Source organism: Entelurus aequoreus, linkage group LG05, assembly GCF_033978785.1.
Source record: "Entelurus aequoreus isolate RoL-2023_Sb linkage group LG05, RoL_Eaeq_v1.1, whole genome shotgun sequence".
Taxonomy (NCBI): Eukaryota; Metazoa; Chordata; class Actinopteri; order Syngnathiformes; family Syngnathidae; genus Entelurus; species Entelurus aequoreus.
In genome coordinates this window covers 84,640,549-84,664,617 of record NC_084735.1, presented here as the reverse complement: position 1 = coordinate 84,664,617, position 24,069 = coordinate 84,640,549, and the positions used below count along the sequence as shown (strand labels likewise).

General features: G+C 40.4%; 1 protein-coding gene across 3 annotated transcripts in view; it reads left to right on the top strand.

Annotated features, from left to right (window-relative positions):
* Positions 1 to 8,766, top strand: part of LOC133651152 (calcium-binding protein 8-like) — an 84,957-nt gene extending 76,191 nt beyond the window's left edge. For all 3 annotated transcript variants that reach the window (XM_062049130.1, XM_062049128.1, XM_062049129.1), the window contains one exon: positions 2,884 to 8,766. In XM_062049130.1, coding sequence (XP_061905114.1) covers positions 2,884 to 3,011 — 128 coding nt within the window. In that variant the 3' untranslated portion in view covers positions 3,012 to 8,766. The remainder of the gene's footprint in view (positions 1 to 2,883) is intronic.
* Positions 8,767 to 24,069: the final 15,303 nt, after the last annotated feature.

Genomic DNA, 24,069 nt, shown 5'->3' with positions numbered 1-24,069 from the left:
CTGTATTTGTCTCTGCTAATGTTTGTTGCTCTCATCACGTCAGGGAGGATGAGGACGTCAAATGTTGTGTTGCTCACAACTTGTCTGAAATATTCATGTAGTCAAAGTGGCAAGGACCTTTCAAGCAGCACAGGACACACACGTGAGGACACACACGTGAGGACACACACGTGAGGACACACACGTGAGGACACACACGTGAGGACACACACGAGGAGAAACATGGAAACACAATGAACAAGACGCATTATGGACACATAAAGACACGCAACAAATGAGACACACAAGGACGCACAATGAATGACACTCAAAAGTAGACACGCGAGAACTCACACTAGCACTGAGACACATTTAGACACACAATGAATGGGACGCATTAAGTCACACACAATGAGGCACACAAAGAATGAGACACACAAGGACACACAATTAATGAGACCCATTAAGACACACACACAGTGAATGAGACACACAGGGACACACAATGAACAAAACACACACAATGAATGAGGCACAATAAGAACACACAATGAATGACACACACGAGGATACACCAATGTAGACACACGAGGACTCACACAATGACTGAGACACATTTAGACACGCAATGAATGAGTCACACAAAGAATCAGACACACAAGGACACCTTATGAATGAGACACAATAAGACACACAATGAATAAGACACAATAAGACACACACAATGAGACACATTAAAACACACAATGAATAAGACACACAAGGACACACAATAAATGAGACACACAAGGACACACAATGAATGAGTCACACAAAGAATCAGACACACAAGGACACACAATGAATGAGACACAATAAGACACACATAGTTAGACACAATAACTGACACGCATTAAGACGCACACAATGAATGACACACAATGAATGACACACAATGAATGACACACAATAAGACACACGCAATGAATGAGACACAATAAGTTCCCCACACACAATGAATGAGACACAATAAGACACACACAATGAATGAGACACAATAAGACACACACAATGAATGAGACACAATAAGACACACAATGAGACACATTAAGACACACAATTAATGAGACACACACAATAAATGAGACACACAATGAATGAGACACACAATGAATGAGACACACAATGAATGATACACACAATGAATGACACACAATGAATGAGACACACACAATGAATGAGACACACAATGAATGAGACACACAATGAATGAGACACACAATGAAAGAGACACACACAATGAATGAGACACACACAATGAATGAGACACACAATGAATGAGACACACACAATGAATGAGACACACACAATGAATGAGACACACAATGAATGAGACACACACAATGAATGAGACACACAATGAATGAGACACACAATGAAAGAGACACACACAATGAATGAGACACACACAATGAATGAGACACACAATGAATGAGACACAATAAGACACACACAATGAATGAGACACAATAAGACACACACAATGAATGAGACACACAATGAATGAGACACAATAAGACACACACAATGAATGAGACACACACAATGAATGAGACACACAATGAATGAGACACACACAATGAATGAGACACACAATGAATGAGACACATGAGGGATGATGAAAGTGATTGTCATGTTCTTGTTCTGAGATGTTGTGAGTCAAAAGTCTGAGAAGTCTTCATCATGCGTCCTTCACTTTCACTTTCACTTTCACTTTCACTTTGTCTGTCTCCTTCGATTCCCACGTCAGGAGCAGTTTGACTTATTGATGATGTCACAGACAGGAAGGACACGCCAGTGTCTTCTCCGGCGAGGGGCGGGGCTTGTCACGTCACATGACCATTTTCTGTTTCAATGACATCATCTTGCTAGGAGTCCTGTGCTAACTGTCCTGGTGTTTCAATGACATCATCTTGCTAGGAGTCCTGTGCTAACTGTCCTGGTGTTTCAATGACATCATCTTGCTAGGAGTCCTGTGCTAACTGTCCTGGTGTTTCAATGACATCATCTTGCTAGGAGTCCTGTGCTAACTGTCCTGGTGTTTCAATGACATCATCTTGCTAGGAGTCCTGTGCTAATTGTCCTGGTGTTTCAATGACATCATCTTGCTAGGAGTCCTGTGCTAACTGTCCTGGTGTTTCAATGACATCATCTTGCTAGGAGTCCTGTGCTAATTGTCCTGGTGTTTCAATGACATCATCTTGCTAGGAGTCCTGTGCTAACTGTCCTGGTGTTTCAATGACATCATCTTGCTAGGAGTCCTGTGCTAATTGTCCTGGTGTTTCAATGACATCATCTTGCTAGGAGTCCTGTGCTAACTGTCCTGGTGTTTCAATGACATCATCTTGCTAGGAGTCCTGTGCTAACTGTCCTGGTGTTTCAATGACATCATCTTGCTAGGAGTCCTGTGCTAACTGTCCTGGTGTTTCAATGACATCATCTTGCTAGGAGTCCTGTGCTAACTGTCCTGGTGTTTCAATGACATCATCTTGCTAGGAGTCCTGTGCTAACTGTCCTGGTGTTTCAATGACATCATCTTGCTAGGAGTCCTGTGCTAACTGTCCTGGTGTTTCAATGACATCATCTTGCTAGGAGTCCTGTGCTAATTGTCCTGGTGTTTCAATGACATCATCTTGCTAGGAGTCCTGTGCTAACTGTCCTGGTGTTTCAATGACATCATCTTGCTAGGAGTCCTGTGCTAACTGTCCTGGTGTTTCAATGACATCATCTTGCTAGGAGTCCTGTGCTAACTGTCCTGGTGTTTCAATGACATCATCTTGCTAGGAGTCCTGTGCTAACTGTCCTGGTGTTTCAATGACATCATCTTGCTAGGAGTCCTGTGCTAACTGTCCTGGTGTCCCGCAGTGCATCCCAAGAAGAAGAATCGTCAGACGTGCGTCAGGAAAAGTCTCATCTGCGCCTTCGCCATGGCGTTCATCATCAGCGTCATGCTGATTGCAGCCAATCAGATGCTGCGCAACGGCATGGAGTAAACTTGTGGGCACTGAGACACGTGGACCTCACTGATGGACCATGATGGACCAAGATGGACCACGATGGAGACTGTTGAACCACCTTAGACTGTAATAGACCATGACGGACCGTGATGGACCTTGATGGACCTTAATGGACTGTAATGGATCATGATGGTCCATGATGGACCTTGATGGACTTTCATAGACAGTGATGGACCATGATAGACCAATGTGGACCTTGTTGGATCGTGATTGACCACGATGGACGTTGATGGACCTTGATGGACCTTGATGAACCCTGAGAGACCGTGATGACCATGATAATCCATGAAGGACTATGATGCACCATGATGCACAATGATCAATTATGGTGGACCTTGATAAACCATGATGGACCATGAAGGACTATGATGCACCATGACGGATCATGAAAGACCATGAAGGACCTTGATCAACCTTGATGGATAATGAAGGACCATGGAAGGCTGTGAAGGTTTATAAAGGACCATTATGCACTATGCTAGATTATGAAGGACCATGATGGACCATGAAGGACCATTATGGACCATGATGTACCATGATGGACCATAAGGGACCATGATGGACCTTGATGAATGCTGAGGGACCTTGATGGATCATGATAAACCATGATGGACCATGAAGGTGCGGCACCATGATGGATCATGAAGGACCATGATGGACCGTGATGGACCATAAGGGACCATGATGGACCTTGATGAATGCTGTGGGACCGTGATGGACCTTGATGGACCATCATAAACTATGATGGACCATGAAGAACCAGGATGCTCCAAGATGGAGCATGATGGACCGTGATGGACCATAAGGGACCATGATGGACCTTGATGAATCCTGTGGGACCGTGATGGACCTTGATGGACCATCATAAACCATGATGGACCATGAAGAACCATGATGCTCCAAGATGGAGCATGATGGACTGTGATGGGTAATGAAGGACCATGAGAGGCCGTGAAGGTTTATAAAGGACCATGATGGACCCTAGTAGACCATGATGGACCTCAATAGACCATGATGGACCCTAGTAGACCATGATGGACCTCAATAGACCATGATGGACCCTAATAGACCATGATGGACCTCAATAGACCATGATGGACCCTAGTAGACCATGATGGACCTCAATAGACCATGATGGACCCTAATAGACCATGATGGACCTCAATAGACCATGATGGACCCTAGTAGACCATGATGGACCTCAATAGACCATGATGGACCCTAGTAGACCATGATGGACCTCAATAGACCATGATGGACCCTAATAGACCATGATGGACCCTAGTAGACCACGATGGATCCAAGCACGTCTGTGAACAACTTTTGTGCTGCTATGAAGTTCAGTTTGAGGAGCAGAAGAAGAGATGTTTTTTTGAAGATGTCACATTTCAACTAACTGGACCCTCTGAGAACTTTCTAAACTAAAATACTTGGAGTTTTATTTTGCTGACGACCCTTTAAATTATTTTTCTATTTATTGACAACACTGATCAGGTGCTTGGAGCCATTCCTCATCTTCTTGTCTGTGAACACTCATGACGGATCCTCACTCCTCCTACCAGGAGCACCACACCTCCTGCGGTGTGGGGGGAGAAGGAGGACATGGAGCAGGGGAAGGAGAGGAAGAAGGAAGAAAAGAAGGAAAAGAAGGTGGAGGAAGAGAAGAAGGAGAAGAAGATGGAGTAAAAGAAGAAAAAGGAAGAGGAGAATAAGAAGAACGAGAAGATGGAGAAGGAGAAGAAGGGAAAGGAGAGGAGAGGAAGAAGGAAGGAAGAAAAGGAGAAGATGGAGTAAAAGAAGGAAAAGGAAGAGGAGAAGAAATAGAAGAACGAGAGGAAAGAGGAAAAGAAGATGGAGAAGGAGAAGAAGGTGAAGGAGGAGAAGATGGAGAAGGAGAAGAAGATGGAGTAAAAGAAGGAAAAGAACAAGAAGGAGGAGGAAAAGAAGAAGGAGAAGATGGAGTAAAAGAAGGAAAAGGAAGAGAAGAAGAAGAAGGAGGAGGAGGCGGAAAAGAAGGAGAAAGAGGAGATAAAGGAAAAGAAGATGGAGTAAAAGAAGGAAGAAGAAGATGGAGTAAAAGAAGGAAAAGGAAGAGGTGAAGAAAAGATGAACGAGAGGAAAGAGGAAAAGAATATGGAGAATGAGAATAAGGTGAAGGAGGAGGAGAAGATGGATAAGGAGAAGAAGATGGTGTAAAGGAAGGAAAATAAAGAGGAGAATAAGGAAAAGAACAATAAGAAGATGGAGTAAAAGAAGGAAAAGGAAGAGGAGAAGAAGAAGGAGGAGGAGGAGAAAAGGAAGGAGAAGGAGGAGATAAAGGAAAAGAAGATGGAATAAAAGAAGGAAGAAGAAGATGGGGTAAAAGAAGGAAAAGGAAGAGGGGAAGAAGAAGAAGGAGGAGGAGGAGAAAAGGAAGGAGAAGGAGGAGATAAAGGAAAAGAATATGGAGTAAAAGAAGGAAGAAGAAGATGGAGTAAAAGAAGGAAAAGAAAGAGGAGAAGAAAAAGAAGAACGAGAGGAAGGAGGAAAATAAGATGGAGAAAGAGAATAAGGTGAAGGAGAAGAAGATGGAGTAAAAGAAGGAAAATAAAGAGGAGAAGAAGGAAAAGAACAAGAAGGAGAAGAAGATGGAGTAAAAGAAGAAAAGGGAAGAGGAGAAGGAGGAGGAGGAGAAAAGGAGAATGAGGAGATAAAGGAAAAGAACATGGAGTAAAAGAAGGAATAAGAAGATGGAGTAAAAGAAGGAAAAGGAAGAGGAGAAGAAAAAGAACAACGAGAGGAAGGAGGAAAATGAGATGGAGAAGGAGAAGAAGATGGAGTAAAGGAAGGAAAAGAAAAAGGAGAAGAAGGAAAAGAACAAGAAGGAGGAAAAGAAGAAGTAGAAGAAGATGGAGTAAAAGAAGGAAAAAGAAGAGGAGAAGAAGAAGAAGGAGGAGGAGATAAAGGAAAAGAAGATGGAGTAAAAGAAGGAAGAAGAAGATGGAGTAAAAGAAGGAAGAGGAGAAGAAAAAGAAGATGAAGAATGAGGAGGAGAAGATGAAGAAAGGAGAAGAAGGAGGAGAAGGAGAAGGTCAAGAAGAAAAGGGTTGAGGAGGAAAAGAAAAAAATGGAGTAGAAGAAGAAGAATGAGGAGGAGGAGAAGAATATGCAGTAGGAGGGAAAAAAGGAGAAGGACAAGAAGAAAGGGGAGGAGGAAAAGAAGAAGAATATGCAGTATAGAAGAAGAAAAAGGAGAGCAAGGAGGGAGAAGAAGATGGAGTAGAAGACAGAGGAGACGAAGATGGAGAACAAGGAGAAGGAGAAGAAGACAAAGGACAAGAAGAAAGGGGAGGAGGAGAAAAAGTAAAATGAGAAGAAGATGGAGTATAGAAGAAGAAAAAGGACAGGAAGGAGGAGGAGAAGATGGATTAGAAGAAGGAGGTGACTGAGGAGAAGAAGATGGAGTAAAAAGAAGGAGAAGAAGATGGAGAACAAGAAGAAGGACGAGAAGGATAAGAAGACGAAGGACAAGAAGAAAGGTGAGGAGGAGAAGAAAATGGAGTATAGAAGAAGAAAAGGGAGAAGGAGATGACTGAGGAGAAGAAGATGGATTAGAAAGAAGAAGGAAAATAAAATGCAGTATAGAAGAAGAAAAAGGAGGAGAAGAAGGAGGTGATTGAGGAGAAGAAGATGGATTAGAAAGAAGAAGGAAAATAAAATGGAGTACAGAAGAAGAAGGAGGTGACTGAGGAGAAGAAGATGGAGGAGAAGGAGGAGGAGAAAGAGTGTGTGACAGTAAAAGGAGGACAAAGGCGCTGTTGCATGCTGGGAAAACCTCTGATTGTCATTCCAGCAGCGTGCTGTATGTAGGTCACTAACACTACTGTACTGTAAATATGATATTTACACACCTATCTATGACGTCATCCAATGTAGCCACACTGAATGTATGAATGCGGCCAGGCGTCAAGTAGACACTTCCCCGGGAGGAGGCTGCCCCCTTATGGCCTACAGGAGAACTGCAGAAGAAAAAGGAAGCAAAATCATAATTTTTGTGAAACCTCCAAAGTGGAACACAACTTCTGAGTTCTGGAAATAATGTAAATATGAATAAAACACACATGCACCCACATTTTAAATGTCATTCAAGTGTAAAAAGAAGGTAACCCGACAGAGAGGAGACAGGGGAGTGATACTGCCCCCTGGTGGTGTTTTGTTTACCAAAAAAATGATGTCTGACTTTCAAAGCAAGTTTTTAACAATTTGCAGTTCAACCAAAACGTTAAAAAAAATCAGTAAGTTACAAAATATTTAATATTTTAATATTATTACACTTACTAGGGTTATCATCACATTTTATATTGTTGTTACCCTTCTGAGGGGAATTTAAAAAAACACATCCTCAGACATGAATACATTCTGTTTGACTTTTGAATTTTTTTGTTCTGCCTGGAATATTTTGGTTGTACTCCCAAATTGTTTTACTACAACAGTAAATTCAAATATTTCAGATTCTATGGTTATCGTCACATTCCATATCATTGCTGCTCCCTGAGGACGGATCCAACAAAACCGAAATCAGACATAAAGAAGTCTTGTTTGGCTTTTGAAGTTGTTTTTTTTCCTCCTTTGAACTCCCAATGTTTTCCAAGAACGGTAAATTAAGACGTTTCAGATTCTATGGTTATCATCACATCTTATATTTGGTATCGTTGTTACCCTTCTGGAGGGGGGGGGGGATCTCTAAAACCAAATCGGACATAATGGAGTTTTGTTTGACTTTTGAAGTGAATGAAAGAAGTTTATTTCGGTGATATAATCAACCATTTTTGTGTGATCAGTTTATTTACAGTACAGATTATACATATTTAACAATCATTCACATTTACACAGAAAAAGAAAAGAAAAAGAATAACCGAAAAAGCTTATATGTGCCTATCCTAGACTTTCACTCAAAATGTGATTACCTGGAACTTCAACGTTAAAAAAAAAAATCAATGGGATGAAAGTAATTGTTACTATATTTTATAATTTTCAGTTATTTCACCTTTTCAAGGCTTTCTGAAACCTTAAGAAAGAACTACACGTCTTCAACTCATCACTGAGCTTGTTCCACCATTTAACTCCTAAAATTGAAATACATTTGTATTTTTATATTCCGTCTTACTTTACCTAGTTCAAAAATCAATATCCCCCGTAAATTATAGTTTTCTCCTCTCAAATTAAATAACCTAAGAATACAATTTGCAAGACTGTTGTTCTTCACTCGAAACATCATTTCCATTGCTTTTAAAAACACAATATTTGAACATTTTAACACATTAGAACTTACAAATAATGGATTGGTATGTTCATAGTAGCACGCTTTGTGTACTATTCTATTTACCCTTTTTTGAAGTTTAATTATTGGGTCTATGTTTGTTTTATAAACATTTCCCCAAACTTCAACACAATATGTTAAATATGGAAAAATAAAAGAATAATGCAGACATTTCTTATTCAGCATGTGTCTTACTTTATAAACAATAGCAATGGATTTGGATATTTGTCCCTTTATATATTCAAGTTTCAAGTTTATTCACAATACCATACAACAATTGCAATAGTAGTGAATATCATTTAAAGATATTGGTAAGTGAAAGGGTCCCCCAAATAAGCTAAAAGAAGCTTTTGACAGGGGGTCCAGAAGACAGTTTATATATGGAATGATGAAAAAATGGTAGCAAGCACTACAACAACAAAAAAAAACAACGCTATGGATAAACACAAGATGATAGTACTAAAGCATGCATACACATACACACATACATTCATAATATTCAATACGCGGTTTCCAACATAATTTATGATCAATTTTTACTCCCAAGAATTTAGTTTCATATACTCTATCAATTTCCGCTTGATTTGATTTTAATTTTGCTTCACAATTTGTCCTTGCACCACTAAACACCATACATTCAGTTTTCTTAGCATTTAATGATAACTTATTAATATCAAACCTTTTTTTAGCTGAATCAACTCAACCTCTATTATCCTCAACACTTCTTGTCAGGTTCAAACACTGATGACATCTATTAAACAAGACAAGAGGCAAAGAATTCAACAGAGACAGAATTCAATTCGGACTCAATATTGAGGAGCGTCGTCTGTACACCGTACCCTTGTACAGTATCTCAGCACGCTCTGCCAAAAGATTGCACGCCTCCTTCTTTTATTTTGGACCTTTCCCCGACCACCTGGCCAACGCTGTTTCCAAAGGACAAAAGGTCGCAAACAATTTACAGAAAAGATCAGTTCAAAAGAAGTTCGTAAAATAGTTCCTGTCAGAAAAATTGTATGTAAATTATCAAAAAACTTTCCGTTCTGAGTTCCAGTGAACAGATGAGAGCTGTCTTTGTTCCACCAAGTCAAAGGCTTGGAAAAATCCTCTGTGTACGATGCGAGGAGACGGGCGGGGTTATCTATTGCAGTGTTTTTCAACCACTGTGCCGCGCTAGTGTGCCGTGAGATATTGTCTGGTATGCCGTGGGAAATTATGCAACTTCACCTAATTTATCCCAAAAGTATTTTTGGCAAGTCAATAATTAGAATCTGCCAATAATGTGCCGTTGCTTAGTGTCTGTGCTGCGCAAAACTCGGCAGGGTAACCACGTAATACTCCATTTCAGTAGGTGGCAGCATTGCTTTGTAAAAGTCGGAATGTGTCGGGTGAGACGAGGATGGTTTGTTGGGATCCTGATATGCAGACCACAGTGGGAGGCAGGGTGCAGGTAAAAAGGGTATGTAATGCTTAAACCCAAAATGAACGAAAGGAAAAGGCTATGCAAAACAAAAGTCCAACTGAACTGGCTACAAAGTAAACAGAGACAGAATGCTGGACGACAGCAAAAACTTACGGCATCCACAAAGTACATCCGTACGTGACATGACAATCAACAATGTCCACACAAAGAAGGATAGCAACAACGTAAATAGCCTTGCTTGCTAACACAAAGCAGGTGTGCGGAATTAGCGCTCAAAGGAAGACATGAAGCCACTACAGGAAGGGCCACCAAAATAAGCAAGACAAGAACTAAAGCACTACACACAGGAAGACACCAAAACACTCAAAATAAGACACGACGACTTGGTGGAGTTACATTTTTTCAAGTTTTCTGCTGGTGGTGTGCCTCCGGATTTTTTTTTATGACAAAAATGTGCCTTGCCTCAAAAAAGGTTGAAAAACACTGATCTATTGTCATCGAAGACCTGCTCAAGCCGAATCCAGGACGAGCCCAAGCCCGAGGCATCTTCTTCTTTTGTCTTCAATGTGACCAAACACAAAAGCTGTTTACACACCCCCCCATTCCTGTTGGGACATGTGTTGTGTAAACATTGGATAGCTAAATAAAGGAGGAGACGTAAAACTTGTTCATCAGAGCGTGGTGAAAGACTGTACAGAGAGTACAGTCGCCGCGTCTCTCCTCAATATTGAGTCCAAATTTAATTCTGTCTCTGTTTGATTCTTTGCTTCTTGTCTTGTTTAATAGACGTCATCAGTGTTTGAACCTGACAGTTCCAAAAGAGGTCCATAAAATAGTTCAAAAAGACGTTCGTAAACCAGTTCAAAAAGGGGTTGCCTGGAGGGCAGCCTGGTCCTGCTTCCTCTCCGCTTTGAAGTCCTTGGGTTAGAACAATATCTTTCTGTTGATTACCACACATGAAAGAAAAACACACCTTCATTTTGCTTCCCCCCCTACACAGTGGAGTTGTACGAGCCTTACTCTTGGTAGGTTTCAAAGACAGCTTTTGTCTTCTCACCAGACCCTCAATGTAACACAAAGTCTTTGTGATCATTTACAAACAATTATTCTAACAACTTCCTTCAAGTCTTCTCCCCAACAATATACATTTTGTATCATCTGCAAACATAATACATTTCAATTCATTAGATACTGAAGAAATATCATTTAAATAAAGTATAAATAACTTAGGTCCCAATACCGAGCCAAGTTACTCTTCTTGGCTGTGATTTAGTCTTATTAATTTACACATATTGAGATCTATTACTTAAATAACTGTTGTGAAACACCTCTTATGCCATAGTTTTCCATTTTTTGCAGAAGGAAGGATGATCGATCAAGAATTTTTGCAAATTCAGGTAGTAGAGACACAGGTCCAAGGGACATATCCACGTTGTTACCATCGACAGATTTTTTTTTATCTTAAAACTTTCTGAAATATAACTTAGTACAGTCTCCCACCACGCTCTGACGGGGGAGTTCCACGCCTCCACTTTTATTTGGGCCTTTTCTGGTTACATAGCATTACATTACATTACGCAGCTGCTCCTAAGGGGAGGTGGTCATAAATAGCTGTTGCATCACTGCTAGGGATGTCGATGGATTACTCCTGAACCCGTACTGATGGTCATTCAGTAGCTCATGTTTGTCAATGAACTTATCAAGTCTATTTACAAATCATTTCTCAAGAATTTTTGCAAATTGAGGTAGTAGAGACACGGGTCTATAATTTGAGACCATATGTTTATCACCATTTTTATAAATCGGAATAACTGTAGCGATTTTCATTTTGTCAGGAAAAGTTCCAGTTGATAAAGATGTGTTACATGTATAAGTAAACGGCTTCAGGACACAATCCAAGTGACATATCCACGTTGTTACCATCGACAGATTTTTTTTGTTTTTAAACTTTCTGACCACTTCGAACACATCACTTTCACAAACTCCACCAAGAAACATTGCATTTTTAATGTCAGATAACTTACGCAGCTGCTCCAAAGGGGAGGTGGTCATAAATAGCTGTTGCACTCGGTCATAAACAGTTCAAAGAAAAGGTGCCTGGAGCGGTGTCAGGTCCTGCTTCCTCTCCGCTTTGTAGATCTCGGGTCAGGACAAGGTCTTGCTGTGGCTGTCAACAGATCAAAGAAACCGACACCTCCATGTCGCATCCCATCGCACACAGTGGAGTTTTTACACGCCTTTTGCTTGATAAGATGAAAGACAGCTTTTGTCTTCTCGCAGGGGCCCTGAACTCAATGGGACACAAAGTTGTGTGATAACTTATATACGATTATTCTGACAATTCACAAAAAAACTTATTGAATTCCTCAGCTATTTCTTCGATATTTTCAATAATTGAGTTGTCATCTTTTTACCAGATATGCTGTAAAATCCTTTTTGCTACATTTTTTAAATTATAGTATTAAGCACATTCCAAGTTTCAATGATATTATTTTTATGTTTATGCAGCAATTGTTCATAATAGTTTTTTTTTGTTGCAGCCTAATGAGTCCCCCGGATTATTAGGGACCGAATGTCCCTTTGGGATAGAGGACCCTATTGTATTTGTAAGGTTTTATTATTATTATACTGCCGCCTCTTTGAGCTGTAATTTGACCCCCTTAACATGCTTCAAAACTCACCATATTTGACACACACATCAGGACTGGCGAAAATTGCGATCTAATCAAAAAACCTAGCCCCAAAACTCAAAATTGCGCTCTAGCGCCCCCTAGGAAGAAAACACAAACAAAAGTGCCTGTAACTTCCAGTAGGAATGTCATAGAGACATGAAACAAAAACCTCTATGTAGGTCTCACTTAGACCTAGATTTCATACACTTGACACCCTTCAGCAAAAATCAATAGGAAGTTTGCAATTCCCCCTTCAAAACAAGTTTTGTAAAAACAGTCACCTTTGCCTCTTTGAGCTATAATTTGACCCCCTTAACATGCTTCAAAACTCACCAAACTGGACACACACATCAGGACTGGCAAAAATTGCGATCTAATAAAAAAAAAAACAACCCCAAAACTCAAAATTGCGCTCTAGCGCCCCCTAGGAAGAAAACACAGACAAAACTGCTCCTAGGAAGAAAACACAGACAAAACTGCCTGTAACTTCCAGTAGGAATGTCGTAGAGACATGAAACAAAAACTTCTATGTAGGTCTCACTTAGACCTAGATTTCATACACTGACATCCTTCAGCAAAAATCAACAGGAAGTTTGCAATTCCCCTTTCAAAACAAGTTTTGTAAAAAAAGTCACCTTTGCCTCTTTGAGCTATAATTTGACCCCCTTAACATGCTTCAAAACTCACCAAACTGGACACACACATCAGGACTGGCGAAAATTGCGATCTAATCAAAAAACCTAGCCCCAAAACTCAAAATTGCGCTCTAGAGCCTCCTAGGAAGAAAACACAGACAAAACTGCTCCTAGGAAGAAAACACAGACAAAACTGCCTGTAACTTCCAGTAGGAATGTCGTAGAGACATGAAACAAAAACCTCTATGTAGGTCTCACTTAGACCTAGATTTCATACACTGACATCCTTCAGCAAAAATCAACAGGAAGTTTGCAATTCCCCCTTCAAAACAAGTTTTGTAAAAACAGTCACCTTTGCCTCTTTGAGCTATAATTTGACCCCCTTAACATGCTTCAAAACTCACCAAACTGGACACACACTTAAGGACTGGCAAAAATTGCGATCTAATCAAAAACCCGACCCCAAAACTCAAAATTGCGCTCTAGCGCCCCCTAGGAAGAAAACACAGACAAAACTGCTCCTAGGAAGAAAACAGACAAAACTGCCTGTAACTTCCAGTAGGAATGTGGTAGAGACATGAAACAAAAACCTCTATGTAGGTCTCACTTAGACCTAGATTTCATACACTGACATCCTTCAGCAAAAATCTACAGGAAGTTTGCAATTCCCCCTTCAAAACAAGTTTTGTAAAAACAGTCACCTTTGCCTCTTTGAGCTATAATTTGACCCCCTTAACATGCTTCAAAACTCACCAAACTGGACACACACATCAGGACTGGCAAAAATTGCGATCTAAAAAAAACCCGACCCCAAAACTCAAAATTGCGCTCTAGCTCCCCCTAGGAAGAAAACACAGACAAAACTGCTCCTAGGAAGAAAACACAGACAAAACTGCCTGTAACTTCCAGTAGGGATGTCGTAGAGACATGAAACAAAAACCTCTATGTAGGTCTCACTTAGACCTAGATTTCATACACTGACATCCTTCAGCAAAAATCTACAGGAAGTTTGCAATTCCCCCTTCAAAACAAGTTTTGTAAAAACAGTCACCTTTGCCTCTTTGAGCTATAATTTGACCCCCTTAACATGCTTCAAAACTCACCAAACTGGACACACACATCAGGACTGGCAAAAATTGCGATCTAAAAAAAACCTGACCCCAAAACTCAAAATTGCGCTCTAGCTCCCCCTAGGAAGAAAACACAGACAAAACTGCTCCTAGGAAGAAAACACAGACAAAACTGCCTGTAACTTCCAGTAGGAATGTCGTAGAGACATGAAACAAAAACCTCTATGTAGGTCTCACTTAGACCTAGATTTCATTCACTGACAACCCCCAGCAAAAATCAACAGGAAGTTTGCAATTCCCCCTTCTAAACAAAAGTTTTGTAAAAACCGGTCACCTTTTTTCAAACATCATCTCCTCTGAGCGCGTTTGTCGTGTCGGCTTCAAACTAGCACAGGAGAGAGATTGAACCCTTCTGATTAAAAGTTGATGAAAAAGTTTTAATTACTGCTCTGGTTTGGATTTTATGTGCCGTCAAAGTCGCTCCCGTCCATCGATGCTTGCAGCTTTAATTTTGGTTGAACTCCAAATTGTATTACAAAAACAGTAAATTAAGAAATGTCAGATTCTATGGTTATCATCACGTGTCATTTTTTGGTTTCATTGTTACCCTTCTGGGGGGGAATCTAAACAAATAAATCAGACTTGAAGATGTTTTGTTTGAACTTTGAAGTTTTTTTCTCCCCGGAACTCCACACTGTCTTACAAGAAGAGTCAATTAAGAACGCTTTGTTACGCTAGGCCGTTCTTTGTTTAGTTTTGGGGTGTTTTTCTTGTGTTTTTGGTTCACTTCCTTTCTCGTGCTCTTATTTTGTTCCACTTCCTGTTGTGGTTGTACTTTCCCTGCACCAGCTTCAACGCAGTGCTGGCAGCTTTACTGCGAGTGAAAAAAACACAATATTAATCACCCACAGGTGATAAAGACAGCGCTAGGAAGTAGTGTGAAGCTAGTTTAGGGGAAATACAACCAGAACCGGGAAGTGGCACAAAATAAGAGCACATGAAAGGAAGTGAATCAAAAACACCCCAAAACTAAACAAAATGTGTCACATTTTTATATTTGGTATTATTGTCATCTTATCCTCATTAATGAATAACTTTTTTTTATTTTTAGACATTTTTTTTTTCGACCGGGATATTTCGGTTGAAACAAAACAAAAATTGTACCACTTTCGGGGTGTTCCACTTCGGAGGTTCCACTGTGTTACACATGAATTTTATTTCCACGATTTACAGCGTCACTAACAACAAAGGCGAACGAATGAGTCCCACATTACTATAGTGTGCTTCATAAAAAGCATGACGTCATCCCTCGCGCGGTGGCAATTGTGCTAAATATGCAAAGTCACGTCATCGGGCCCCGCCCTCCTCGCGTCAACCAGGAACATGCGCGGTTTCGATCACGTGACCACGCCGGTCGCGTCACGCCGCTTTGAAGCGGAGACGGAAGAGAGCAATATTTACCCAATCATCGATATTATCGATATGTACACACGTGTTGATGCAATAAATTGTTGTTTTGATAAGAAATGTCTGCTTGCTTCTGTTTACATTTGAAGTTTCAGTGGCCACATTATTAGGTACTATTGCGTCGACCAGTTCTTCCTCCCAGAGAGTCTAAGTTACTGGTCAGTCCCAAGTGCTTTCGATGACATATATGCTGAGTAAGAAGGACCATCAAGACAGAATGGGAATATTTTCAAGTTTTACTAAAGCTAGAGGAAGATTTGGGGGTTTGGTTTCACATTCCTGATGGTTTAAGACACTAAACAGACAATATGAAGACAAAGAGAGACAGGTAGAATATACAAAGGAAAAGTACTAGCTACTCTAAACATGGCTATGTAAAAAGAAAGAACTCTTAAACACATAGTCGTCCTCCACAGTACACAACGGTTAATACGATTAATATGTAAATGCTGTCAATTTTGGATCATATCAATATTTTTCCGATGTCTTCCACCTTTTCCCCACAAATCTGTTACTTTGTTTAGTTGTTGATATTGTTTACCAACTCAGGGAATAAGTACTTGGACACAGGAGGAGAAAACCAAAGGATTTGAATGAGATAAGTTTTGCCTTTGTTTACTTATTTTGTTCAAACAAGTCGACGTAACAAAAGGGAATCATTGTACTGTTTTGTTGATGTCATTACATTTAACCTATTATATATTGTACAAAAAAAAAATTGTTCACAAATAAGTTTGATTAAAAAAAATGGGTTTGCCTAAAATCTTTGTCCAGTTTTTTTTTATATATATATATATTAATCATGATCAACAAATTAAAGACCAAAATGATAAACTGAAGTCAATATTATTTTACAAACCCCAAAACCAGTGAAGTTGACATGTTGTGAAATTCCTAAATAAAAACAGAATACAATGATTTGCAAATCCTTTTCAACTTATACTCAATTAAATAGACTGCAAAGACAAGATACTTAAAGGCCTACTGAAAGCCACTACTAGCGACCACGCAGTCTGATAGTTTATATATCAATGATGAAATCTTAACATTGCAACACATGCCAATACGGCCGGGTTAACTTATAAAGTGACATTTTAAAATTCCCGGGAAATATCCGGCTGAAACATCGCGGTATGATGACGTATGCGCGTGACGAAGTCCGAGTAACGGAAGTTATGGTACCCCGTAGAATCCTATACAAAAAGCTGTTTTCATTTCATAATTCCACAGTATTCTGGACATCTTTTGCAATTTTTTTAATGAACAATGAAGGCTGCAAAGAAGACAGTTGTAGGTGGGATCAGTGTATTAGCAGCGGACTACAGCAACACAACCAGGAGGACTTTGTTGGAGCGCTAGCCGCGCTAGCCGCCGACTTCACCTTGACTTCCTACGTCTCCGGACCGCCAAACGCATCGAGTGAAGTCCTTCGTCCTTCTGCCGATCGCTGGAACGCAGGTGAGCACGGGTGTTGATGAGCAAATGAGGGCTGGCTGGCGTAGGTGGAGAGCTAATGTTTTTAGCATAGCTCTGTGCAGTCCGGTTGCTAAGTTAGCTTCAATGGCGTCGTTAGCACAGCATTGTTAACCTTCGCCAGCCTGGAAAGCATTCAATCAATCAATCAATGTTTATTTATATAGCCCTAAATCACAAGTGTCTCAAAGGGCTGTACAAGCCACAACGACATCCTCGGTACAGAGCCCACATACGGGCAAGGAAAAACTCACCCCAGTGGGACGTCGGTGAATGACTATGAGAAACCTTGGAGAGGACCGCATATGTGGGTAACCCCCCCCCTCTAGGGGAGACCGAAAGCAACGGATGTCGAGTGGGTCTGACATAACATTGTGAAAGTCCAGTCCACAGTGGATCCAACACATCAGCGGGAGTCCAGTCCACAGCGGGGCCAACAGGAAACCATCCCGAGCGGAGACGGGTCAGCAGCGCAGAGATGTCCCCAACCGATGCACAGGCTAGTGGTCCACCCGGGGTCCCGGCTCTGGACAGCCAGCACTTCATCCATGGCCACCGGACCTATGCAACTCCCCCTCGCAAGGGACAGGGGAGAAGAGGAGAGAAGAAAAGAAACGGCAGATCAACTGGTCTAAAAAAAAAAAGGGGGGGTCTATTTAAAGGCTAGATTATACAAATGAGTTTTAAGATGGGACTTAAAGGCCTACTGAAATGAATTTTTTTTATTTAAACGGGGATAGCAGATCTATTCTATGTGTCATACTTGATCATTTCGCGATATTGCCATATTTTTGCTGAAAGGATTTAGTATAGAACAACGACGATAAAGATTGCAACTTTTGGTATCTGATAAAAAAAAGGCTTGCACCTACCGGAAGTAGCGTGACGTAGTCAGTTGAACATATACGCAAAGTTCCCTATTGTTTACAATGATGGCCGCATTAAGTGAGAGAGATTCGGACCGAGAAAGCGACAATTTCCCCATTAATTTGAGCGAGGATGAAAGATTTGTGGATGAGTAAAGTGCAAGTGAAGGACTAGTGGGGAGTTGAAGCTATTCAGATAGGGAAGATGCTGTGAGAGCCGGGGGTGACCTGATATTCAGCTGGGAATGACTACAACAGTAAATAAACACAAGACATATATATACTCTATTAGCCACAACACAACCAGGCTTATATTTAATATGCCACAAATTAATCCTGCATAAAAACACCTGCGTGTTTGTTATGCTAGCTCCTAGCTCCTCTGCTAGCTCCTAGCTCCATAGAACACGCCAATACAATTCAAACACCTGATCAACACACACAATCACTCAGCCCAAAAGACCGTTTACCTAACCCAAGGTTCATAAAGCTTATATATTTTTAAAAAGTTACGTACGTGACGCGCACATACGGTCAAGTTATCGAATGTTTAGCAGCCAAGGCTGCATACTCACGGTACCTGATATTCAGCTGGGAATGACTACAACAGTAAATAAACACAAGACATATATATACTCTATTAGCCACAACACAACCAGGCTTATATTTAATATGCCACAAATTAATCCTGCATAATAACACCTGCGTGTTTGTTATGCTAGCTCCTAGCTCCTCTGCTAGCTCCTAGCTCCATAGAACACGCCAATACAATTCAAACACCTGATCAACACACACAATCACTCAGCCCAAAAGACCGTTCACCTAACCCAAGGTTCATAAAGCTTATATATTTTTAAAAAGTTAGTACGTGACGCGCACGTACGGTACGGTACGTGTTATGCTAGCTCCTAGCTCCTCTGCTAGCTCCTAGCTCCATAGAACACGCCAATACAATTCAAACACATGATCAACACACACAATCACTCAGCCCAAAAGACCGTTCACCTAACCCAAGGTTCATAAAGCTTATATATTTTAAAAAAGTTACGTACATACGCAAAAAAAAGCCAAAGCTGCATACTCACAGTAGCACGTCTGCGTCTTTGTCATCCAAATCAAAGTAATCCTGGTAAGAGTCTGTGTTGTCCCAGTTCTCTACAGGCGTCTGTGTATCCAAATCAAAAGTCCTCCTGGTTAGAGTCTCTGTTATCCGAGTTCTTCCATCTTGACTGCATCTTCCGGGAATGTAAACAAAGAAGCGCCGGCTGTGTACTGTTGTGGCTGACTACGTTCGAAAAATACGTCCATTTCGCACCGACAACTTTCTTCTTTGCTTGCTTGGCTTCCTTCTCCATAATGCAATGAACATGATTGAAACAGATTCACGAACACAGATGTCCAGAATACTGTGGAATTATGAAATGAAAACAGAGCTTTTTCGTATCGGCTTCAATGTGGAAGGCATACCCGTGTTCGCCGGGCTACGTCACGCGCATACGTCATCCGCAGAGGCGTTTCGAACCGGAAGTTTAGCGGCAAATTTAAAATGTCACTTTATAAGTTAACCCGGCCGTATTGGCATGTGTTATAATGTTAAGATTTCATCATTGATATATAAACTATCAGACTGCGTGGTCGGTAGTAGTGGGTTTCAGTAGGCCTTTAAATGCTTCTACTGAGGTAGCATCTCTAACTGTTACCGGGAGGGCATTCCAGAGTACTGGAGCCCGAATAGAAAACGCTCTATAGCCCGCAGACTTTTTTTTGGCTCTGGGAATCACTAATAAGCCGGAGTTCTTTGAACGCAGATTTCTTGTCGGGACATATGGTACAATACAATCGGCGAGATAGGCTGGAGCTAAACCGTGTAATATTTTATACGTAAGTAGTAAAACCTTAAAGTCGCATCTTAAGTGCACAGGAAGCCAGTGCAGGTGAGCCAGTATAGGTATATATATATATATATGTATATAAAGGTATATACAGTATAGGCGTAATATGATCAAACTTTCTTGTTTTTGTCAAAAGCCTTGCAGCCGCATTTTGTACCAACTGTAATCTTTTAATGCTAGACATTGGGAGGCCCGAAAATAATACGTTACAGTAATCGAGACGAGACGTAACGAACGCATGAATAATGATCTCAGCGTCGCTAGTGGACAAGATGGAACGAATTTTAGCGATATTACGGAGATGAAAGAAGGCCGTTTTAGTAACACTCTTAATGTGTGACTCAAACGAGAGAGTTGGGTGGAAGATAATACCCAGATTCTTTACCGAGTCTCCTTGTTTAATTGTTTGGTTGTCAAATGTTAAGGTGGTATTATTAAATAGATGTTGGTGTCTAGCAGGACCGATAATCAGCATTTCCGTTTTCTTAGCGTTGAGTTGCAAAAAGTTAGCGGACATCCATTGTTTAATTTCATTAAGACACGCCTCCAGCTGACTACAGTCCGGCGTGTTGGTCAGCTTTAGGGGCATGTAGAGTTGAGTGTCATCAGCATAACAGTGAAAGCTAACACCGTACTTGCGTATGATGTCACCCAGCGGCAGCATGTAAATACTAAAGAGTGCAGGGCCAAGAACCGAACCCTGGGGAACTCCGCACGTTACCTTGACATAGTCCGAGGTCACATTGTTATGGGAGACGCACTGCATCCTGTCAGTAAGATAAGAGTTAAACCAAGACAAGGCTAAGTCTGACATACCAATACGTGTTTTGATACGCTCTAATAAAATATTATGATCGACGGTATCGAAAGCGGCGCTAAGATCAAGAAGCAGCAACATAGATGACGCATCAGAATCCATCGTTAGCAATAGATCATTAGTCATTTTTGCGAGGGCTGTCTCCGTAGAGTGATTTGCCCTGAAACCGGATTGAAAAGGTTCACAGAGATTGTTAGTCACTAAGTGTTCATTTAGCTGCTGTGCAACAGTTTTTTCGAGAATTTTGGAAATAAACGGAAGGTGGGAGACCGGTCGGTAGTTTACCATGAGGTCAGGATCGAGGTTAGGTCTTTTGAGCAGAGGATGAATAACCGCTTTTTTGAATGCTAGAGGAACAGTGCCGGAGGAAAGTGATAAGTTTATAATATTTAACACTGATGGACCTAATAATACAAACAGTTCCTTGATAAGTTTCCCAGGAAGTGGGTCAAGTAAACATGTTGTTTGTTTTATCCCACTTACACGCTGTAATAATTCCTCTAATGTTATTTCATCAAAAATAGAGAGACTATTTTGGAGGGCAGTGTCCGTCGTATATACAGTCGTATTTGTGTTAATAGAGCCCAGTTGTAGCTGGGATGCGTTGTCTTTAATCTCCTTTCTAATGAGTTCAATTTTCTTATTAAAGAAATTCATAAAATCATCTGCCGAGTGGGTGGAGCTACTGGGAGGAGTCCCTTGTTGGGTTAGCGATGCTACTGTACTAAACAGAAATTTAGGATCGTTTTTGTTGAGGCGGATGAGATTTGAGTAGTATTTAGCTTTAGCTAAGGTAAGCATGCGTTTATAAGTTATTAAACTATCACTCCATGCTTGATGGAAAACCTCAAGTTTAGTCGCGCGCCATTTGCGTTCCAGTTTTCTACATGATAATTTATGAGCTCTAATTTCTTCTGTAAACCATGGGGTGCGCCTTTTAGGGGCCCTTTTTTGCTTTAGCGGTGCTATACTATCAATAATTTCGCGCAAGGCATCGTCAAAGTTGTTAGTGAGGTTATCAATAGAGCCGACATAATTTGGGAATGGTGCTATTACCGAAGGCAGTAGGTCAGCAAGAGTCATCGTTGTGGCAGCATTAATGTTGCGGCCGCTATAGCAGTTATTATTATTATTAGCTTGTTGACAAAGAGTCAAAACTTCAAATTTTATAAGGTAATGATCGGACATTACTTTAGTATATGGAAGTATCATAACTTTGGAGGTGGTGACACCCCTGACAAGCACTAGATCTATTGTATTACCGTTGCGATGCGTGGGTTCATGTATTATTTGTGTAAGACCACAGCTATCAATTCTGGTTTGGAGCGCCACGCACTGAGGGTCCGATGGGGTATTCATATGGATATTAAAGTCCCCCATTATGATTATATTGTCGGCGTGCGTCACTAGATCAGCAACGAACTCTGAGAATTCACTGATAAAGTCCGAATAGGGCCCAGGGGGGCGGTAGATAACAGCCAGGTCGAGAGGTAGCGGTGTGACAGACCTCATAGTAAGCACCTCAAACGATTTATATTTATTATTTAGGTTAGGGGTAAGGTTGAAATTTTCATTGTATATTAGTGCGACACCCCCTCCCCTTTTAAGAGGGCGGGCAACATGCGCATTCGTATAGTTAGGAGGAGATGCCTCATTGAGCGCAAAAAATTCGTCCGGTTTGAGCCAGGTTTCGCTAAGACCAATGACGTTAAGATTGTTGTCTCTAATGACCTCATTAACCAATAACGCCTTGGGAGACAATGATCTTATGTTTAAAAAGCCCATATTATAGGTATTGGGCTGTTTTGACGAGTTTTTGTTAAGATTATCCGTAGTGGCAATATTAACAATGTTGCGTTTATTATGCGTAGTGCACTTTAAATAGTTTCGACCATATCTAGGAATTGATATGACGGGAATTTTCCGATTGTTTGCTTGGTGCTGCAATAGACTGGACATATCATAATTTGCCACCTCAGTAGAATGCATGTCCACCTCTGACACAGACACAACAGAAAAAACATTATGTGAATTGTGTATTATTCTAAGAGAATTGCTATGCGTACATGGATTATCCAGCCTGGCGCTGGCTAGTTCTAGCTTAACTGACTCCTCACCCGGACTAACAGACATTGTAATTGCCTGTGACCGGGCTTGCTCTAGTGTAGTCAGTCAAGTTAACCGTGTATTTACATGTCCACGGTTTAATAGTATTGTTGATTTTCTATCTATCCTTCCAGTCAGGGGTTTATTTCTTTTGTTTCTATATGCAGTTAAAGCAAGATGCTATCACGTTAGCTCGTAGCTAAAGCATTTCTCCGATGTATTGTCGTGGAGATAAAAGGCACTGAATGTCAATTTCGCGTTCTCGACTCTCATTTTCAAGAGGATATAGTATCCCAGGTGGTTTAAAATACAAATCCGTGATCCACAATAGAAAAAGGAGAGTGTGGAATCCAATGAGCCAGCTTGTACCTAAGTTACGGTCAGAGCGAAAAAAGATACGTCCATCCCTGCCTCTCAAGTCCTTCACTGTAACGTTCCTCATCCACGAATCTTTCATCCTCGCTCAAATTAATGGGGTAATCATCACTTTCTCGGTCCGAATCTCTCTCGCTCCATTGTAAACAACGGGGAATTGTGAGGAATACTAGCTCCTGTGACGTCACGCTACTTCCGGTACAGGCAAGGCTTTTTTTTATCAGCGAGCAAAAGTTGCGAACTTTATCATCGATTTTCTCTACTAAATCCTTTCAGCAAAAATATGGCAATATTACGAAATGATCAAGTATGACACATAGAATGGATCTGCTATTCCCGTTTAAATTTTAAAAAATAATTTCAGTAGTCCTTTAAAGTTCACACTGAGAAACTTTTTCTTTTTTTTTTGTGCAAATCATTAACTTGGGGGAAAAAACAGCACATTTGATGTATGTTTGACAACTTGTTTCAATTATGTGTCGGAAAACCATTTTACTTTATTATTTTAATTATCATTTTACTGGTTTGGGGAAAAAACAGCACATTCGACATATGTTTGACAACTTGTTTCAATTAAGTGTCCGAAAACCATTTTATTTATTATTATTTTACTTGTTGGGGAAAAACAGCACTTTTGATGTATGTTTGACAACTTGTTTCAATTAAGTGTCTGAAAACCATTTTATTTATTATGATTTTAATTATTATTTTACTTGTTGGGGGGAAAAAAACAGCACATTTGATGTATGTTTGACAACTTGTTTCAATTAAGTGTCTGAAAACCATTTTATTTATTATTATTTTAATTATTATTTTACTGGTTGGGGGGAAAAAAACAGCACATTTGATGTATGTTTGACAACTTGTTTCAATTAAGTGTCTGAAAACCATTTTATTTATTATTATTTTAATTATTATTTTACTGGTTGGGGGTAAAAA